At 47.5% G+C, this 21,881-nt stretch overlaps 1 protein-coding gene across 1 annotated transcript in view; it reads right to left on the minus strand.

Annotated features, from left to right (window-relative positions):
* GABBR2 (gamma-aminobutyric acid type B receptor subunit 2) overlaps positions 1–21,881 on the minus strand; it is a gene marked incomplete at both ends in the record, with an annotated part of 333,143 nt that overhangs the window by 87,369 nt on the left and 223,893 nt on the right. Inside the window, one exon of the mRNA XM_084237329.1 lies at positions 4,827–4,887. Within this exon, the coding sequence (XP_084093455.1) occupies positions 4,827–4,887 (61 nt within the window). The remainder of the gene's footprint in view (positions 1–4,826; positions 4,888–21,881) is intronic.

Raw genomic sequence — 21,881 nt, forward strand, 5'->3', positions numbered from 1 at the left:
CAAGGGGTTCTGACCTAGCTCTACTCCATCCAACGTGTGTGGTCAGCAGGCAGCTAACGCCTTTCTCGCCTACGCCATGGGGGCTGCCTCAGAATAGTGCCTGAGACCAGGACAAGGATACACGTCATTTATCTGGGAGGTGCCCCGAAGTGCTGGGATACAGGCGTGGGGACCTGAGACTGGGAAGGGAAGAGAAGGAGCACAAGGTGTATCTGGGAGAGCAACCGAGGCTCATTCCCACTGGGGACCTCTGGGAGACTGAGAAGAACATACCTTGGAGAGAGAGGGGAAAGGATGCCAGGTTACTGACTCCCTGTTCCCCATGCACCCCTGGCTCTGGGCTGCCCTGCCAGTGTGAGCTCCCGGATACCTGGCCTGTTTCTCACATAGGTCAGAAGTTGTGGGGCTACCTGGCCTGTTTCTCACATAGATCAGGAGTTGTGGCTCTTCTTACTAAGAGTTTGTTCTGGGAGGTGGATGCTCAGGGGGTACGGGTGGGCCACTGACAAAATCTGCACCACATTTACCCAAGTGAGGGATCTAAGAAACCTTGAAAACAGACTAGAGGAGAGAAGCCAGGCATAAGGAAGATCATTCTTAGAACCCTCCTTGGATTTAAAATGACTTGACCTCTGGAGGGCATGTGGGCATTATTTTAGAACAGTTTTTTTTTTTTTTTTAAAGATTTATTTATTTATTTATACAAGCACTGGGTACAGTCAGAAGCACGGGAGGGTGAGAGAATTCACCAGAGCCAGAGCAGAGAGCAGAACAGGCAGACTGACGAAGTACACTGCTGAGGGGAGCAGCAGGCGGCAGGAGAGGTCTAAGCACCATGTGGGACCTTCCTCCGGTGGCCGGGGAGCAGCCGGGGATCAAACAGGCACTGCAGAGGCTTCCCGCAGCTTCGCAACCCAGTGCTCAACTGCTGCGCCACTGGGGAGGCACTAGAACAGCTTTTTTTAACCAGCACTTCTAGGTGTGCAAAAAGGACAGTTTCTACAGTCTGGAACAGCATTAGCTTTGGTTCACATTTCTGTTGTCAAGGCTTAACTACTGTTTGCCAGACATGCTACCTTGAAGCAGGTTACCAAAAGTCACGAGTCAATGAAAATGTTCTTAAATTTCCACCAGCCATGTCATTAACCAATTCAGTAAGCGTCCCCAGCGGTGCCAGGACCCAGGCAGCATGCTAGCAATGTGATGAGCTTCCCCGCGCTTGCAAGTTTATAGAGCCACATTTCACTTGCCCACACACCTGCCCCAGCAGTGTCCCATTTTCCAGAGTGGGAGACTGGGGTTTAGGAGGATGAGGGACTTGCCCAAGGTCACACTGTTGTGAAACTTCAGAGCAAACACTGGAATCCAGGTATTTTGCCATCAAATTAATTCAATCAACTTGGACTGGGGCCTACCGACTGCTAGGCGCTTGCGGTGCCAACCCTGCAGCCTCAGAATCCTGGAGTGCAGAAGGACGTGGCTTCCTGTCTTCTCTTTTAGTCTTCTTCCCAAAGCCGCCTCCTGTTTCAACTCATTTGTGTTGTAGCTTTGCAAAGGAGTCTATAGAGCCTCCTACAAAAGCGTTTAGAAGATTCTAGCAGCTTTGTGCAAATGAGAAGCTCAAGTGCCTCAGGAGGTCTTCAGAGGAAGGGTGGGATGGGCCCACTTCCAAGATCCCAGGCTGTCTGGGGGTGAGTCCAGGACCAGACCCTGAAAAGGGAGCCCCTCCTGCTGCTGGGCTGTGAGTCAGCTCTGTCATGAGCACTGCTGTGCCACTGTCCCCTCTAAATAGAGGGCAGGAGGTTAGGGTGAGACAAATAGACACCAAGAGAGAGGGAGTGAAGGGCGCAGCAGAAAGCAACACAGTGACCCCATTTAGAAGCTTCATGAGGCAATTTATGAACCATTAACCCCAAGGTGGGGGAGAGGCCTACCCTCTGGGTCAATTCCTGGAAGGTCCCAGAAAACAAAATCTGGACCAGCCCACAGTGAGTCAGGTCTTACTCCAGACAAATTATTTCCCCTGCCTGGGCCTCAGTTTCCCTCTGTGAAATGAGATGGTAACCAGAAGCCCTTCCAACTTGGGCAGCTTATTCAATAATTCAGGGCCCCTCCATCTGGGCAGACAAAGCAACTCTGAGAGCCTTTGAACTTGGCTCTGTTGTGCTGGTTTGAACATGGCCCCAGCACTCCAGTGGCTCAGTTCAGTCCTCAAATAACACAGCATCTCTCTGTCAACAAGATCAATCTCTTCTGAAAACATATAAAGATGAGTATCTGCAAGTCCAGCTGTGACGTTCAATAAAAGTTGGACACAGATGGGGCAAAGGGAAGACTCTAGAGTATGGGTGTGTGGAAGCTGCTGGCACTCTGGAGGTGGAGAGAGGTGGATGGGAAGCAACTTTGTGCAAATGAGAAGCTGTCTCAGCTTTGCCACTGCCCAGCCGTGTGTCCCTGAGGGGAATACCTCTTCCCTGGGGCTTCAGTTTCCCCATTTATACCACCAAGTTATGGGACATTCATTAAAGATGATCTCATCATCTTTAATGCCCTCCCCATCTGATATCCTGCATATCATTAAATGTGGAGGCAGCTCTCAGGGGTAGGCAGACAAAAAGGCAACAGAGGGTCACAATATACCAAGAAAAACTGGATTTGTTTCAAAAAAAGTCTCATGATTTTTGAAAAAGTATGACTCATAATTGCTACTACTTGTTGAACAAAAATATATATGTACTTATTTTTTTTTTAAATGAGGTTTCTTTTTTTTTAGATTTATTTTTATTTATACAAGAACTGGGGTATGGGCCAGAGGCATGGGAGGGTGAGAAGATTCACCAGAGACAGAGTAGGGAGCAGAAAAGGCAGACGTACTGAAAACACTGCTGAGGGGAGCAGTGGGCAAGACAGGAGACGTCTGCTGTGCCATGTGGGAATCTCTCTGGCCGGCCGGGAATTGAACTTGCACTGCAGAGGCTGCGGACAGCTTCATGGCACTGCATTCAACCTGCTGCGCCACCGGGGAGGCCCTGCCCTTATGATATGTGTTATATCATCTAGTTCTTCCCACATCTCAGGTGGGTAGGTGGGATTATATTCTTACTTTACAGATGAAGACAACTGAGGCTCAGAGAGGCTGAGTCACTTGCCCTAAGGTCTATAAACTTGAGCTCAGACACACCTCTCAGCTACTGTTTGCTACACTGCTATCCTTATAAAGCCAGATATGGCTAAAAACTGATCACTGGAGTTGGTATCTAGTCCTCACATACAAAGAGAGAAAAAGGCAATAAATATGGCATGCATTTGTAGCTGTGATCGGCCAATCAATATTTTACAAAATATTCCCCTAGAATGATATAATTTGAGAACTGGAAATGTGACAAGAGAATTTAGTTGCAATCATTCAAATAATAATAAAAAAAAAGAATAAGTATCTTTGCCAAGGCTTACTTTGTTCCACCAATGAAGAAGTAAGACTTAACAAATGGGGAAATAATTACGTTTGCCCAAAATTACATCTTTTGTGCACGCCAGAGAGCTGACATGCGTTTCAATTACCTGCCATGGAAAGACAAATGGGGAAATCTACGAGATTGCATTTCGGAGCTATGGTCCCGAAGAACACCTCTCCTGATTGATCTGAATTTGGTTGGGATTTGTCTGAATGAATCTGAATAACTCCATTTCATCTCCTGCTTCCCCCTGCATGGCTTTAGGCTCTGCTCAAAGTGAGGAGTCACAGAAGCACTGCTCTTATTGCTGAATTTTCCAGAAACAACAAGATGCTGAAAACCACTGCACTGATGAATGTTCTCTCTAGTGGTTTCTGTTAATAGCCTTGCTCCTGACACGACTGGCTGACCTGGGGTGTCCACCTGGAGGAAAGCCTGGCCCTGCTCTTCACTGGGACCCGGGGGCTCTGACGAGTCACTCTCCTCCCTGGGACTCTGTTTTATCTTCATCTTACAAATTACTTGGTCTGGGGGATTGCTGAGACCCCCTTCCAACTCTGACAGCATAAAAGTCCAACACATGACTTGGTTTTCTAAAGAAATAAATGGCCTATAAAAAGTGTGTGTGTGTGATAATTGTCGATTCAAAGAGACTGAAGAGACACATCAGCCAGATGCAATGAGCAGACCTCGTGTGGATTCTCCACCAAACTGGCAGCAGAGACATTTTTGAGCTAATCAGAGGATCAATACAGACAGGGGATGAAAGGATATTAAGAACTGTTGTCCAATGTTTCAGGCGTGATAATACAGTGGTTATGTTTTTAAAAGTCCTTATCAGGTAGAAATGCATACTATAGTATTTATAGATTGAAATGAGATAATGTCTGGAAGTGGCTTTGAAACATTACCCGAACAGGGTGAGGAAAGATAAAGCAAAATCGGCACTACGTTGATAATGGTTGGAGCCAGGTGATGAGTACGTGGGCTTCATTATGAGAGTCACTCAACTTCAGAGTTTGACAATTTCTACAATCAAAACCAAAACAATGCAATTTCTACAACCCAAACCAAGAACAATGCAAGTTTCTCAGACTGTTGGAACTGACTTAACTGCCACCCCCTACACTTTCAGGAACCTCTCAGAATCATGTGGGCAGGCTGAACAGGCCTGGGAAGCAATGTAGTTGAGAAAAATACATTAAATTAGTTGAAACTAATGTTTTCAGCGAGAAGTGTTTTCTATTGAATCTTTCTTCTCTTATCTGGAACATCATACTTTCATTTCTTTTGATGCATGTTATTGCATAAACACAACATCTCTGAATACAGAATTCATCAACCAGAAAGAATAAGCATCAAAAAGCCTACCTTGAAATTGAGTAAATTTAATGGTTCCCATTCTCTCCCCATTCCGGAACACAACTTGACCCTAAAAACAAAACAAAACAAGAACAAAGGGAGAAATGCCATGTTAGCCCAGACAGTACCGACTTCAATGGAAATTCATTAATTGTAAGATGTGATTATTAATATTGGAGAAAAAAATAGACTCCGGCTGGACCACACATGCAAAATTAAAGTAATTGTTTCTAAGCTGCTTATGACATTATCTGGTTAATTTGAAAAAGCACAAAATCAGTAATGGAGCTAATACACATGAATTAAAGCCAAGATATGCAAATCATTATCATTATGACTATTTATTAAACACCCACGTGTCCCACTTTGTCTGGGGAGAGTCTTCCAGGGTGCTGGATGAAGGTGAAGGCAGAGATGTAGTGTCTGGGGCCTGGCCTGACTCTCTTCCCAGGCTCCCACCCATAAAGATGTGAGGCTCTGCTGAGGCTGTATGACTTGAGATCAGAAGGGGATAGAAGGTCAGTTAGTATTTCTTATTAAGGACAGAGAATGCTGTAAAAAGTTCTTTCTGAGTGGTGACGTCAGCCCCAATTATAATTGGGCCGTGGAGCAGCACAAAATTAAGCTTCTTGAACCAGTGAGACCTGACCAGTGTCACAGGCAGCTGAGCACCCCTCATTAGGGACCCCGGGGTCAAAAGATAGCGTCATCTGTCACATCTGCTTTGCTGGCTGATACCAGGCTCCCATATGCTGGGCTAAATAAACTGGGGTATAAAGAGAGGGTGAGTGGTCTCTTCTTGTCATTTTATGGCCCAACTAGAACTTCTACAACAATGAAAGGAAAATGACATATCATGAATCTTTATGACAAGGTTGAGTAGAAAGGGAGGATGATCCTGATTTTATAGCTCAAGAAACTAAGACTGAGGTTATGCACTATATATAAGGTCATTGGGAGTGAGGCTGCTGGATTCAAGTCCAAGTTTGATTTTAATGCATTGTCACTACAGCATGTTGTTTCCCACCCAGAAACAGAACCCTTTCTACCTTTCCATTAACACGAAATTAGAGATAAAAATTGTTGTAAAGGCACCCTGCTTTCCTCTCCACAGTTATGCTCATGTATCCTTAGATAATAGGATTGAGACAAGGGGGCTACTTTGGATCCCGTTCAGTTCTCTGGAGAAAGCACCATAATCTCTTTCCCCCTGGTGGAAACCCGTCGTCTGAAGCCTTGCAGCTTTCGTAATGAAGAGAACCACTCAACCAGTTCTCAAAATGAGAAACACCCTCTAAGGCCACTTTGACACCTTTTTGAAATCCTGAAAACAGCTGCAAGTAGTATCAGTTTGAAACCTCACGCCCACCAAATTCTATATTCAGGTGATGGTAAGCAATTCCCTGGAGTGTGAAAACACTTCAGTGTAAGGTGAGACAGGAGCTGTGATTTTACTTCGAAGGATGATTGAAAAACACAGAACATCTTCCACAAGGATCACTTTTATGCAAATGGCTCACTTTGCATGGGTGGGAAAGAGGCAGACACTGTCCCCAAAGAAGGCATTTTGTGGTGTGACAAAGGTGAGGATCTAACTAATTCACCCCTCTCCTGCTAAGCTTTGAAGAATTCCAAGGACTTCCGCAACATCGTTATTAAATTAAAAAGTCTATGAAAAGGTATTCAAAGCTTGGCTAGAATGACACTGGAGATTATGGGGTGGGGGTGAGGACAAAAGTAGTTCACCTTTGAAGTAAGGTGAACTTTTTAAACAAAAGTAGTTCACCTTTGAAGTAAGAGCTGTCAGATTTTATTTTACTCACTATTTTTCCGAACAGTAGCTATTCCCAGCGCCTTAATTTCTCAGATAACACAGTGAAAGGAGACCAGTGTCCGAGCATCACAAACCTGGAAAAGCGCCCTCTCAGGCAAGTTCCTGAGTTATGCATCAAGCAAGGTCCTGGTTTACAAGGGGAGAGTCTCAGTAGTCATTCTAATTAAACCACATCTGATAATAGAAGGCTGAAATAAAAGAGATTTTAAGCACCAGAAAGCTTTTTAACCCTTGGCATGTCTCCATGTCACGTGATTTCAGCTGGCAAAGGGGTAAACTGTTGGGTCAAGGTGTCTCCACCTCTCAGAGATAACAGCTCCCAGGTAACTGAGCCCCCCACCCCACCAGCCAACGGGAGAAGGCTGAGCATTCTGTGACCGTGGTAACCGAGTCATGACGGACACACTCTAGTGGCAACCAGGTGCGGGGAGGTGGGTGGGGCAGGCAGAGGGGCTGGGAGGCTCGGGAGGCAACTGAGGCTCCCAGCCCCCCACAAATCTTTATTCTTTCACTAGGTTCTTTCTGGCGTTCTCTCATGGTCTCGTCTCTTCTGTAGTCACGCCTCTCATCCTCTCCTAGCTGTCCCCCATAGTCCTCCTCATATCCATGACCTCTAGGCTCAGGCGTGCACGCTTACACGTGCACACACCCATGCTCCTGGTGTCCACAATCTGGCACACGTGCCCTGCGCCCACTTCCAAGTGCCTTTTGCGTTAACACGATCAAAGCCACAGGTGACAACTATGGAAGCTAGTGGCACAAAGAGCCTGATTAATTCACTTACCCTACACACACGCAAGGGCAGTGCTATCCCGAGCGACGAGCTGGGAGACCACCACTTTGGGGGACACAGAGGTGCCATGTGAGTCCACCTGATGGACCTACCACGGTGTCCCTGGGTTGATGATGAAGCCTGTTTTGCTCCTCTGACCATATGGGGTTGGGGCCACCATCCCAGTCAAGCCCACCATGGTGAGAAGGCCCAAGTTGAGCAGGTGCTTTTCATGAAATTCTGCCCTGAGGCTGTGCCCTCAATTCACATGACCTTCCACAAATGTCAACCTACACTGTGCCAGTACTGTCCCAGGAGTTGACTCCTGATCTTGGAGAGCTCGTATTTTATTAGGAGGGACAGACACATTTTCCAGTAGACGTACCAGAACATTTCAGTTAGTAATGAGTGCTGTGAGGAACATGAGAAGGGAGTATCTGGGCGAGCAGAGGGCATCTATTTGGTCAGGGAAGACCTCACAGGCAGGAGATAGTCCAGGCGAGAGGAAGAGCCAGGGTGAAGGCCCTCAGGTGGGCAGGAACAGAGGGGATCAGAGTATGGCATGCAGCGAGGGTGCTGGTAGGTAGGGGGCTGGGTCACATTGTCCTGGAGGCCAGGATGAGAGCTCTGGAGGTGATTCTAAGAGCACCAAGAGCCAGGGATGGGAGGTCAAGCATTGCAGAACAGTGATCTGATCTAAGACAGGAGAAGATGGCTCTGAGAGGGGATGGTGGTGCAGGGGAGTGGAAGCAGAGACTGGAGGCTCCCGCTGGTAATCCAGGTGTAAGGTGACAGTGGCTTAGCTGGGCTGGTGGCCAGTTTCACTGTCCTGCCGGCTCAGAGTGCACCACCAATGTGGATGAGCACTGGTGGAGCAGCAGTGGACTTCCGCTCTACTCCTGGGGGTGGAGGGAACTGGGGGTGTTGCCCTAAGGCTCCTTCATTTCCCCAATGGCTGGCATCTCAGTCCAGTTGCCCTGCACCATGGCTAGTTGTGTCACTTACGGCCCTGCCCCTTGCTGGGGGCAGCTTTCATGCAGGGATCAGGGATACATAGTGCTGGCCTGCTTGTCTTAACGCAGGACAATAGCTACAAGCCTGGGTTCCAGACGTCCCCAGGGGAAGGGCTGAGGCCAGATTGCAGCAGCACCACATTCCACTTGTTCCTCCGCCCTAAGGTCTTTACTTACTCCCTCCGGGTTTAGTTCTGAGCACACTCCCTGATTACCTCCTGGATGCAAATCTTTGTGTCAGTTGTGTTTCCTAAGAAATCAGACCTAAGACATCTGCAATCAAAGATCACCAGGACTGAGTCTTTCTTGCACAATGAAGGAGCCTGAGTGACAGAGGACACTGAGTGAAGCCCATGTGGCAATCAGATCCCCCAGCTTCCTTGTGTCCTGGCATTTCAGCCAGGGAGGCTGGGCCAGCTTTGACTTCTAAAACCCCAGCTCGAGGGGCGGTTTTCCTTTGCTCTTCTCTCCACACGTATTCTTTACATATAAATGCTAACCCTCTGCCGTATTCAATCCCAGGCTGTAACAGCATCAGCACGTCCACTGGAGATCAACCCACATGATGAAATAAATTTCCAGCCAGTGGACTTTGGTGGTTCTGGCTGGGTGATGACTGACAGCTGTCACCGGTTCATGCTCTATGCTCAACTTCCCTATCCTGCTCTGGGGTGTAGGGGCCTGAAGCCTGGAAACCACATTTCCCACAATCCCCTGCCAGCTGCTTTCCATTTAGGTTTTGCTAATGAGAAGCATTCATGGGACACATAAGGGAAGCATAAGTGTGCATAAGGGAAAAGTGATTTTTTTCCTGCTTTGGTTGCAACGGCAGGAGCTCTGAGTGACTGCAGGTGTCTGTGGGGACCAGGGGCCCTGCACAGCTGGTGTGTGTGGATCGGGGGGTGGAGGGAGGAGGCTCCTGCTGCCTTCTCAGTGGCCAGTGGTGGGGTCCCAGCTACAGCAGGAACAGCAGTGGCTGCAGCCCCAGAGGCCACCATGCTAGCTAGCAGTTTTACTTTCATGATTTTATTTGTATTCCAAATCTGCTGTGTGGCCATTCTTATAAACTCAGAAGCTAGAATCCATTATCAAACAGCATCCAGTCAAGAAAATGGAAACGACTTCAGGCATTTCAGAGGCAAGGGTAACACCATATCCCTCTCCATTCCTCCAGCCCCAGGGGCTTGGCAGCTTTCTGTAAATACTTATCTCTGGTGACAGCACCTACCTGCTTTGCTCCTCCATCCCTTCCAACAAACTCGTAACCAGTTTCCTGTATTAAATCTCCCTCTGAAATGCCTGAAGTGGTTCTGTTTTGACTGCATGCTGACTGATAATGAATTTCAACTTCCGAGGAGTTTATAAGAATGACCACAGAGCTGATTTGGAATGCAAATAAAGTAAGGGAGCAAAGCCTTCAAGTGGATACTTTATAAGGATTCAAGTTTTGTATTTTTTTCTTTTTCCTAAAAGAGATCCTACTAATGTCAAAGAAAGCAGTCTGTTTCATAAAAATTAATCCAAACTAACAGTTCAGTTTGAACTGGGAACAAGACCATCTTTTTTTCAGAGAAATCTCCAGAATGCATATGATAACATATAGGAAGAAAGTTAAGTTTCTGCATCTGCCAGATAAGACTGTACCACAGTGTGACCTGGGACAGTCACTGAGTGTATCTGAGCATCAATTTCCCTGTTTGAAAAGTAGTTTGAAAAATGATACTTACTTCTCAGTGTTGCTTGTGACAATTAAGGAAAACATTTATAAAAAGGGCATACCCCAGGCTGGTATACATAAAGGGTAACACTTAATCATCCCTCCAGCTAATCTGATTAGCAAAATTCCCCCTGATGTCAGCTCAGAACCCCCAGAAAACTCAGTGGAGGGTAAAATATACCCGAGGGATTCAGCAGCCAGTAGGATTCCCCAGTAGCCTCTTAGAAAAATTAATTCTGTTTCCACTGTCCATTCTTATTTCACTACTAAGCAGGAACAAAATCCATTCCAACAGGAGCTTATGAAGTGTACAAGTCAAACCTTCTTGAGAACATGTTTTGTTTTTTTAGGCTCCTTCAACCTCACAGCAGAGAATAGGGATACTCTGCCCTGGAACACAATTTGTCTTGGGTGGGAGCTGGAGGCAGCCCAGCTTCCAGGAGCCCCTACAGATGGACAGTCTGCAGAGGATAGTGCACTCAGGGGGACTTGCGCACCCCTGTCTGGGGCTGTCTGGTTTGTCTCGGGGAGGTGTGAGCATGTGGGCTTATCTGAGTCACAGACCTGTCCTGACATATCACACCGGCAGTGACATCGCCAAGGAGATGGGAGCTGAAGGGCCAGGAGAGACCCAGGTTGGCTGCTGGATGGGGAGGCACCTGGCTACCTGCGCGGATGAGTTCAGCCCACCCCGGACACCCTGGCTGCCAGCCCCTGACCTTCACACAGACCAATGAATAATGAGGACTTAGACAAAGCACTGGGGGCCAGATAGCTGGTTAGATTTTCCATAAAGGGTCGAGATCTGCATCGTGTCGGCTTGAGGAAGAGGTGTCCTCTGTTTCCCAAGGGAATGCAGGACTTAAAAGACAAACAGCAAACAATCCAGGTAGACATCCCCACGTGCTTTGCAAAGGTGAAAAACATTCAATTCCCCCTCCCCCTGAGGATGTTCTTTGGGTTAAAGGACAAGTCCTATTTTGTATACTATTTGAAGTATTTTCTTATCCTGATAATTCTTTGGATTTTTCATGGGTTCAAATTATGAGGCAAGTTTGATGTATCCAGTGGGTCTTTGCAGTGGGTTTAGAGGGGCAGAATGGATGTGTGCCTGCCCATTGTCGCCTGCCGCTGCTGGGCAGTGAATGAAAGGACTGTGGGCATATGGCTAAGGGGTTCAGTGGGGACAAGTTTCAAAGCACTGGGCGGATGGAGAGGAGTGGGGAGCAAAAGGAGATGGCTGGGTGGATGGCTCAAGAGAGGAGGAACCAACTCCCTCTCCCCTCCGAATTAGAATACAAGTGTCAGGCTTGTTTAGAATAGCAACATATGCAGAAATGAACAAACTGTCCAAGAATAGGGCAAAGTGGAGTGAACTACAATACAGATACATGATGAAATATTATGATTCATGCATTCAATCAACCATCACTGTTCAGCACCTGACACTTGTGGGGCACCTGCCAGGCAGGCAGCAGATAGAGTGAGTCAAGTCAGCACGGTCCTACCAATAGCAAGGACCTGTCGCCTAGTGGGAGATATGAATATTAAATACAAACACAGATAAACACATACTTAAAATTACAATAAGTGATGTGAAGGAAAGGAACAGGGCATTACAAGGAAGAGCCACAACAAGACCCCAATTTAGACTAGGGGTCAGGGAGGGCCTCTGCGAAGGTGGCATTGGCACTGAGACCTGATGGAGTTAGCTAAGCGTGACAGGGAGAGCAACCGGGGAGAGGGACTTGCAAACACAAAGGTCCCGAGGTGGGAAAGAGCTCAGGGATTGGGGTCCCTGAGACAATGTCAGTGGAACTGAAAATGGTAGCTGAAAAGGAGACAAATACAGAATGTGGTTGGCAAGGTGAGCACGTGTGTGGTCATGCAGAACTTGCAGACTATCAAGGATGCTGGGCTTCCTTCTGAATGCAAGGGGAGCCATGGCAGATGACTTGATCTAAGTGACACAGACTTGAATTTTATATTATTAAAGTTACAAAAGATTGGAAAAAGGGATATTTTGATTGTGTCAGACAGTGGTTATCTGTTCACTAAATCCATTTCCTTCTCATGGGCACCTGGTTAGCAGCATTTTCCAACCTCTCTTAGAATTAGGTGTGGCCATGTGACATATCTAGCCAGTGGCATGTGGGTGGAAGTGACCTATAGTATTCCAGACCTGGTCCATGAAAACTCCCACAATGCCCTTTGAGCTCCCTCCATCTGCCAGCCAGATCCACGGGATGTATCAGAGAGCACTGAGAACTAAAGAACAGTGGGAACACAAATGGAGGAGCCTGGGTCTGTTAATGAATGTCCCTGTGCAAATGATGCCCGCCACCAGAAATATCTCTGCATGAGAGAGTGGTACATTTTTACTGTGTTAATTGACTAATAGTCTGAGACACCCGTGGTATAGCAATTAGTGTTATTTATGTGAGCTCACTCAATAATTAAGTGAAAAAGACAGGATAAAAATTATGTACATGGTATGTTCACAATTACATAAGAAATTCTCCTACCAAGTAAAAAATGATTCCCAATCAATACCGGGTGGTCCTGGGTTGTGTGATTAAGGCTTCTTCTTTTTACTTTTAATATTTTCCAATATCCTTGAACTGGTATGTATTATTTTAATAACATAAAAACTTTATTAAAAACTTTTTGAAAGGATGTTTTAAGGAGGCACATTTTTTATAGGCAAAAATAGCAACATCATCACCAACAAAATAATACTCCCTCTTGGAATAGATTAATATTTACTGACAGCTTTGAGTTTTCCTGAATAAGAGCCAGAGATCTGTGCAAGCATAAGCACATTTCCTCTTCAACTTAGAATAATGGGAAGAGCAATGAACAAGGGGTCTGAAGCTGTGGATCGAGGCTGAGCGCTGCCATTTTCTAGGAAGGGAACCTGGGCCCAGTCCCTTCATCTCTGCTCTCAGGTTTCTCTGGAGAACAAGCAGAGGTAACATTCCTTAAGTTAGTTTAGCTGTGCTAAAACATTTGTGTATTTATTTCATCTAAGATTTTTTTTTAGCGGGGGTCCACCTATCTGATATTATTAACTCCATTTTCCAGATGAGGAAACTGAGGAGCAGAGGGGGTGAAATCTGCCTAGGGTCCCCTAAGTAGTAGGCAGTGTAACGGGACTCACACAGACGTGTCTGCTTCAAGCTCATGCTTCTACCCACACGCTGTCTGCCTTCCTTTCCAAGACCCTGTCCCTGATCTGAAAATAAGTGCTATGTAAGGGATCAGACTGAGTCCCAACCACCTTGGGCTAGGGTAGGAAGCAGGGGTGGAGTAGGAAGAAGAGGGACCTGCTCAGGGGTGTGCTGGTAAATGGGTAACAACTTTTGGGGGTGGGGGCAGAGGGTACAATGTTTGTATAGTTTGATGTATAGTGTTTGCTAATTTCCATGGTGCAAATATGCCAAGCAAGCCAGATTTCAAGCTATCAACCATTTAACAACTGGCTCACCAATTCCTGACAATTTAGCAACTGGCTCTCAGCTCTCTAGGGAGCTGCAGGGCCTGCCTCCAGCCGGCCAGTGGCCAAGCCAGTCCTCCGAGGAATGTGAAATGTGAAGAGGAATGAAGGAGACCTAGCGTTCACCTGTGTGAGGGGTGGGTGAGAATCTCTCCTCAGAAATGGGGGAGAGGGGCTTAAATCCGAGTGGGGACAGCTGGAGAGAAGGGGCTTGTGTGGTTGTCCCCAGCTCCCAAACTGCCCTTCCCTCGGCTCTGGGATGTGGGGCTGGGCTCTGCAGGCTCGGCCCACATCTCTCAGACTCTGCCCATTAACTGCTGCCAGTAGAAGATTCCAAGGGAGAGAGGAAGACAGGAGAAAGGAAGGGCTTCACATTCCTGTCTTCTCCCTGTCAGCGCCCTGCCTCTACCCCCAGTCCCCCACACCCCTCAGAGGTGCCAGGAGCAGGTGGGCAGTGGCCCTCTTCAGATGCTGGCTGCCAGCTGGGTGGGCCTTGTCCCTAAGCTCCTCACCCCTTCCTTTCACTCTTGTAGCCCTGGGGGTGGCAACGGTTCCTTCCCGCAACTTGGATCTCTGGGCTGTCTCAGTGTTCCTTTTATTCCCCTCTCATCTTCTCATGCTTTTTAAGCAATTCCCTGTACTAAATCCCCTCTGTTTGAAAGACCTAGTTGGGTTTCTGCTTTCTGACTGGGTCCCCACGGTCTCCGTCTACCATATGGTCTGCATGAGGACTTGGTCCTCCAAGCACAAGCCCAGATGTGCCAATTAAAATGCCCTTCCCCATTCAAGTCTTCCCTGGTGAGGGCATCCTAACAATGCTACCCACCCTGTCTCGGCCAAGGGGGCAGTGCCCATGGCTTCTTCCTCCAAACCCTCAACTGCACTTGTCACTGCCTCCTGTGGGATGGAGCCTGCACTGCAGACACCGGGCAGGGAAGGAGCAGGAGCGCAGGGGTGTCAGTTAATGACACTGAGCTGAGCTGGATGAACCAAGTTCCATAGTATAGGGGGCAGGATTCCTTAGAAAGAGCTAAGAAGTGCAAAGACAGGGAGCCCGGAAGGGCACTGGCTTGGTGCAGTGCTCAGGTAGCTCTACTGTGTGAGAGGGATGAGGAGAGGCCCCAGGCCAGGGGGCTGCTTATCAAGGATGCCCCATGGGCTGTCAGGATAGGGCATTTGTGTCCCCTGCACAGAATGATATTTGCTGAGACTCTTTCTTTATAATTAAACCAGAAAGACTCGTGGGCTTCAAGTGGGAAGTTCAGAGTTCTAGTTACAGTTTTGTCACTGACCTCACTGTGCCCCATAATTATGCTCCTTTCTCTCTCTGGTTCCTTTCCTCATGGTTAAGATGAGGGTCAGTGTTGACTCTGAGACATGGCATGGTGTGTTTTCATTAGATGTTGGGGAGTTGCAATGACTGAGCCCAATTCTCGTCTTTTAGAAGCACTAGTCTAATGGAGGTGACGTTTAAAAAGAAAAGTTACAAGGCAGGAGAGTTCTGCTTGGAGAGGGTGGGTCCAGAGGGCAGCGGTACCCCAGAGGACAGACACCTCTCTCATGAGGGGGTGGCTTGGAGGGGACAGGGAAAAATGAATGTGGGTTAGCCAGGCAATGAAGTTGGGGAGGGGATGTTTGGGCAGAAGGAACAGCCTATGAAAAGGGCTGGAAACAGGACAGCTGACTTTCTGGATAACTGAAGGAAGGGCAAGGTGACGGGCGGCAAAGGGGATGGGAGTGGAAGGAAGTTGGGAGCCTCCCTGGGCAGGGCTTTGGAGCTCATGTTCCAAATTGGGGGGAGGGGCAGTACAGAAGGACTGTAAATCAAGAGGTAAGAAGTATAACATGCTCTTACCTCAAAAAAAAAAAAAAAAAAAAGAAAAGAAAAAAAAGTATAACATGCTCTTAAAAAAAAAAGGGAATCCTGCCATTTGTGACAACATGGATGGACCTGGAGGACATTACATTAAATAAAATAAACCAGACACCAAAAGGCAAATACTGTGTTGTGCCAATTATGTGTGGAATCTACAACAGTCAGACTCACACATGCAGACACGAGGATGGAGACTGCCAGGGGCGCGGGGGAGGGAGCAGTGGGGCCATGTTTGTCACAGGGTATAACCTTCTGGTTACGCAGGATGAATAAATTCTGGGCATCTATGAGCAGCATGGTGATTATAGGTAACAACACTGTGTAGTATGTTTGCAATGTGCTTGAGACTTGCCAAGAGGGAAGATCTAAAGAGTTCTTACCACAAAAAGAAAGGAGGGAAGGCAGGCAAGCAGGCAGGCAGGAAGGCTAGAATGGAGGAAGGCAGGGCAGACAGACGAGGAGGAGGAGAGAAATGGTAACTGTGTGAGGTGGTGGATATATGTTCGTTTGCTTAGGGTGATCATTTCACTACGTGTTCACAGGTAAAATCAGCAAGTAGGAGCCCTTAAATAATACATGTATATACAAATAATTCTTATTTGTCAATTACACCTAAAAAAAAAAACTTTTTAAAAAATGACTTTTCTATGAAAATGGATGAACCTAAGGGCAAGACAGGAGGCACGGGGGCAGTTAGAAGGTGTTGTGGAATGCAAGTGAGAGATGAGGGTGACCCGGATGGAGAAGAGTCCATGACTCACAGGATGGGAGGGCTTAGAGATGGTCTGGATGTGTGGGGTGAGGAAGGTAGAGAAACGAAGAATGGCTTTCCTATTTGGGCAAAACTTTGACTATGCACAGTCATCAGAGGGGAGCTAGCCAGAGCGATGAGTGGGGCTGCTTGGGTTACTGGGGGTGGGGGGTGGCTGAGCCAAGGGAGCTTTGCAGGTCTATAGCATGTGTCACTTGGCCTCCTCTGGGCTTTTGGCCCTCCCCGCTCCCTCCTTACTTGGTCATCTGCAGATGCAGCATCCCCATGATTAGAAATATTTAATTTTGCTTTACTGTATATTCTATTTTTATTAAGTAGATTAGTCTCCACCAGGAAAACCAAATTGCTGACCAATGGACCCGAAAGTCTGAGACATGCAATTTGCAATCTGTTGGAATCTTCATTTTAAACTGGGTGGGTTGCAGATCAGTCTGGAAGGGTGGGGGCATAGAGCTTGGATTCAGCAGCTGGGGCAGCAGCAGTCCTGGTATGAGCCAGGGGGCTTGGGCTGCACGGCAGTCAGGCAGAAGAAAAGAAAGAAAGGCGAAGATTAGAGAAATGTTAAAGGAAAAATTGGCAGGACTTGGTGACTCATGGGCAGGTGATTCAGAAAGGGCGCTGTGCCAGGGGGTGGGCTGCCAGTGTTCTAGCCTGGGATTCTTCCCCATGTTGGTGGTAGTCTTTCCTAGTGTGTAAAGGAGATGGAGTTTATATTCACTGCAAGTCAGGCCCAGAATTCCTCTTAAAGAGGGAAGGGCCTGGATATAGAAGAAACATGTTGAGCTTCGGTGGTAGAAGGTAAGAGCCTCACCAGGTACCAGACAAGGCAGGATCAACGGCAGCCAGGAAGGCCAGCTTCTCTGCAGGACAAAGGAGGGCAGAGTTATTTTCCCTGCAGGGAAGGAGAAGGTCTAAAGGAGTGGGAAACGAGAGAGACAACTGGAGTAGAGCTGGCCCCTAAACAAGGTGGGGGCGTCTGCGGATGACCTGGATCAGGAGTAAGAAATGTCCAACTCAAGTCACTCAACTGACATCCTCTGGTTCAAATTCCCTCTGGCCATGCCCTGAATCTTCACCGGAACTCCTCACAAGCCCCCATGAATGGGAAAGGTCTTTTGGAAGGTATTTGTTGTAATCGAGGAAGGGTAACCCTGCATTTGGACCAATGTGGCCCAGAGCTATGTTGGGAGTCATCGAGGAGGGTAAGTCCTGAGTGATTCAGCAGAAGCGGGGTTCAGAGGGCCCAGTATGTGAAGAAATCATCAGGCTAGCTGTGGGCATCTCAGGATTGAGGGATGGAGCTTCCTGACTTTTCCAAGCTCCCAGGGGCTGACATCAGGTGACGCATATGGTGCTAGGGTTGGGCAGGAGGCTTTCTGAATCTTGCTGGTATGTTGATCCATGTGTAAAATGGATTGTTTGCGTGTGAGCTGGCATCTGCTAGTGTGCGTGTGCACATATCTACGTCGCAAGGAGGACAGAAGTGTCAGTCTCCCAGGCTCCTCCCAGTCCTACTGTCTCTTAGCACTGAGTCCCAGAGTTGCAATCGCTCCTCCCATCTTGGAAACAGCAGGTTGGGCTGGCGGGCAGGTGTCCCTGGCATGCCTGATTGAGAACCCATTCTCCCTTTTGGCTTGGCTCCCCCACTAGAAATCCAGATGGCTCCACATGAGGGTGGGAGACTATTCACTTGGCTTCAAGGGCTAAGCCTAACAATCTTCCATCAACCAAAAATATCTTCCATTAATTCTCCCGGGAAGGAAAGAGACAGGAGTTAGCAGAAGGGAAAACAGATAGGGAGAGAGGGGCTGCTGAATTGATAGTCCAGACAGGGGGTCTCCAGCTTAGTGGGTCAAGAGGTTACTTCTATTGTAGCAGCGAACATCACAATGAAGGCTGTGAAATGCTGGGAGTAGGCTTGGAACAGAGTGGGTACTGAAGCTGTTTTCAGGGCTGGAGTGGGACCAGCTGAATCCAGGGGAGATAATCCAGGAATCCCTTTGGGTAAAGTTGTTCCCTTTTCCCACTCACCCCTGACTTGGATTTTTTGGGGGACAGTCCTCCCATCCATAGTGGCTCTTCTAAGACCCCTACTCAGCTTAGGGGGGCTACTGGTGAATTCAAGAATCATAATTCCTTATATTTATAGGATCTGCCCCTGGTTTATAGCTGCCCACTTTGCACTAGGCAATCAGCCCCACTTTAGATGATAATAGCATCCTAAATTTAATTCAGAGATTATGTCAGTTAATGTCTGTGACAGCCACACTCTAAGTGGCCCCAGTGAGTCTCACCTCCTGGTGATCACATCCTTGAATAGTTCCTTCCCACACTGTAGAGGGTTGGCCTGGGTAACCAGTAGGCTATTACAGAAATAGTCGAGCATGATATCCAAGATGAGATCACACAAAGACACTGCAGCTTCAGCCTTACTTTCTTCTGGATCCTCCCCTATGTGGAAGTCCATGTGGTGAGGAAGTGGGTCCTTCTAGCAATAGCCAGCATTAATTTGCCAGTTATGTAAGTGAGCCATCTTGGATGCAAACTTCCAGTCCCAGCAAGCCTTAGGGTATCCCAAGCCAGAATCATGTAGCTAAGTCACTCCTCAATTCCCAATGCACAGAATGTTTATGGTTATGGTTCCTTTATGATATATACTTTAGGATACTTCATTTTAAAGCAATAGATAACTAATAAAGTGTCACAGGAAGAAATAGATATCTCCCTGGATGACTCCAAAGAAGAGAGTTTATTTAGAAGTACTAAATAAAGTGGAGGGCAGATTAAGGGAGCAGCAAAGGTGATATGCCCACAGACGAGCATGGCAGGAGTGTTACATGGGGCCAAGGGAAGAAACAGGGTCCCCGCAGCTTCACAAGAGTGGGAAACATGAGGAGAAGTCCCAGCCACAGAGGAAGGACATGGCTATTTCAGCAGATGCAGCAGATAAAGGCTGCACCCTGACCTATCACTCCCCGATTAGCCTCCAGTCTCCTGCCTGTAATCCCCACTGGCCAAACCCAACCAGAAGCCCAAGCACAAGGGATTGCAGGTGACATCATCCCTGGTATTCACCTCCCAGGGCACAGAAATTGGCAGAGAATGGGTCTGTGTCAGGAGAGAAGGAGAATAGAGAAAGTCAACACAGTGATCTGCACGGCCCCATGCTCAGAGCTGAGGTTCTGTGAAGTTGACTGTATGCAGGGCTGGATCACATGACTTAGATTGAGGCAATCAATGGCTTTAGCGCCAGTGATTGTTTCATGGATGGCACGTGACCCAACTCAGCCAATCAAGGCTAAGGGGACTCACTTCCAGGGATTTTATTAATGCTATTTAGGAATGGGCTCCTGTTTGGCTGGACTCAGCGCTGTGATAATGGGTATCAGAAGCACTTGTGCAGAGGCTGAGACAGGAGCTGGCATAGGAGCAAGCAGACCCAGAGATGGGGAGATGGAGAACCTCATCCTGGATTTCACCATCATGTTTGGTTAATTAGTTTTCTATTACTTGCACCAAAATGATACATTCTCATTCACAGCCTTGAGGATTCTGATGGCAGCTCTCTGGGGGTAGGCTGGGTAGAGATCATTAATTCTATTTTACTGATGAAGAAAATGAGAATCAGTGCTCTTTATCACTTGGCAACCAATTCATTTAAATTCATAATTAGGTTAGGTTTTTGTGTATCTTTCGTCCTTCATTATGTGGGTTTAGATTTTTGACATCTATTCCACTGACCTTGACATATAGATGCCCTCCACTGAAGGTTGCTTACAATCTCTTGCGAAGTAGTTGGCACTCCCTGATTGATTTTAATCAAACAAGCAAACAAGTCTTGGACATTAGTAAAATTTCCAGCATTGCAAATTTCACAGGGGGTGGATCTGAGGCTGGAAGGCAGGGCTGACGTGTGTCCTCCCTCTCTCCGAAGGGGAAAGGCCCTCCTCTCAGAACTTCTGCTTCTCTCATACCTGCCCCTTCTTCCTGCTTCCTCACTGTGCTGACACTCTTTGGAGGGCTGGGTGAGGGCCAACAGTGGGTGGGTGTGTGCCCACCGCTAATCTGTAAAGGAAGGCCATTTACTCGCTCAGTGCTCCCCAAGGAGTCAGGAAAAAGGTGAAGGTACTTTTCTCTGGTAGGAGAGGCAAGAAGGCATGTTTTCCCAACTCCTCAGTTGGCCAAAGACTTTTCAATGGCTCACTGGGACAAACACAGTGTGGCCCCTGTTTTCTCTGACTTCCTTCCTCCGCACAGACACTGCTCCAGCCTGTGGGCCTCCATGAGGTTCCCACACACCCCAGCTTCTTTGCCTGCCTTATAATTTTTGACTGAATGTCAGACTCCTCATTGGTGCTAGATTTTTAAAAATATTGCCTTAAACTTAAGCTTTGTCTGGAACATAATTAAATATCTTGGCACAAAAATGACCCTTTTGACCCTTTTGAGGCTTGTTTTTAAACTTTGGTGGGACCAGAGCCACCTCTAGTCTAGGGTTAATTTCACCTCACTACTGAGACAATACCCTTCACAGTGTTGCCCCTGTATTATCAAGTTTCCCCACATTGGCTGGTGGGGAACATGAATGATTTCTGGTTCTACATGAGCCTCAAGGGGCCCTCTGCCTGCTCCTTTCTGCTGCTCCTCTCCCCCTTCTCAGGGGGTTTCCTCCCTTGCCAGCAGGTGCTGGTGAGGACAGAGCTCTGGACTTGGGGGAATTCTCTTCACATCACCGCTCTTCTCCCCTCTGTGCTACTCTGCCTCCAGACTCAAGCCTCCCTGTTCTCTCTATAAATTCAAAATCTTAACTCTCTGTCAACCACTGGGCTCTGTTTAGGCCGCCTCTGCCTGTGTTTCTGCCCGGAGACTCCAGGCAGTAAGCAGGGTGATCCTAAGGCTCATGTCCTTGTGTTTCCTCTCAGGGATCACACTCTTGGGGGGCTGCAGTCCAAGGCTGCTTTTTCAGTTGTGTAGGGTGGGAGGGGTAATCCGGTCCATATTACTCCTCCATCATGGCCGGAAGTGGAAGCCCCTCCACCAAGCAGAAGGATAAACACTCCAGAACGCACCCTTGCCTCGGCATTGGTGGCTGCCCGACGCCTGGATTACTGCCATCCTGTCATCGTGTGACTCACTCTCTCCCCTTCTTCAAGTCCTATCTCAAACATTATCTGCCCTTTGAGGCCTCCTCTGGCCATCCTGTTTAAAACTTCTCTCAGATCTCCCCTCTACTGGTGGCATTTCCAGTTGGCCTTACCCCCTACACATTTTTTTCTTTGAGTAGCAACCAATGCCTCTGACACACTAAGTGAATGACCTGTTTAATATGTTGAGTATTGGCTGTTTGCCTCCTTGCACTAGATTGTATACTCTGAAGGGAGGGATTTCTGTTTGGTTTACTACTGTATCCCTAGTTCCCAACATAACATGTGCCTCATGGTGAATTCTCAAAAATTATTCATTGGGTGAATGAATGATGATAGGCGAAAAAATCCATGAGCTCAACCATGGAGGTTGGAAATCACCACGCGGTTATGGAAGTAGCTAAAATCCCTTCTGTGTGAAGAGCAACCTGGGGAGGCAG

This window comes from Talpa europaea (genome assembly GCF_964194135.1).
Source record: "Talpa europaea genome assembly, chromosome: 7".
Taxonomy (NCBI): domain Eukaryota; kingdom Metazoa; phylum Chordata; class Mammalia; order Eulipotyphla; family Talpidae; genus Talpa; species Talpa europaea.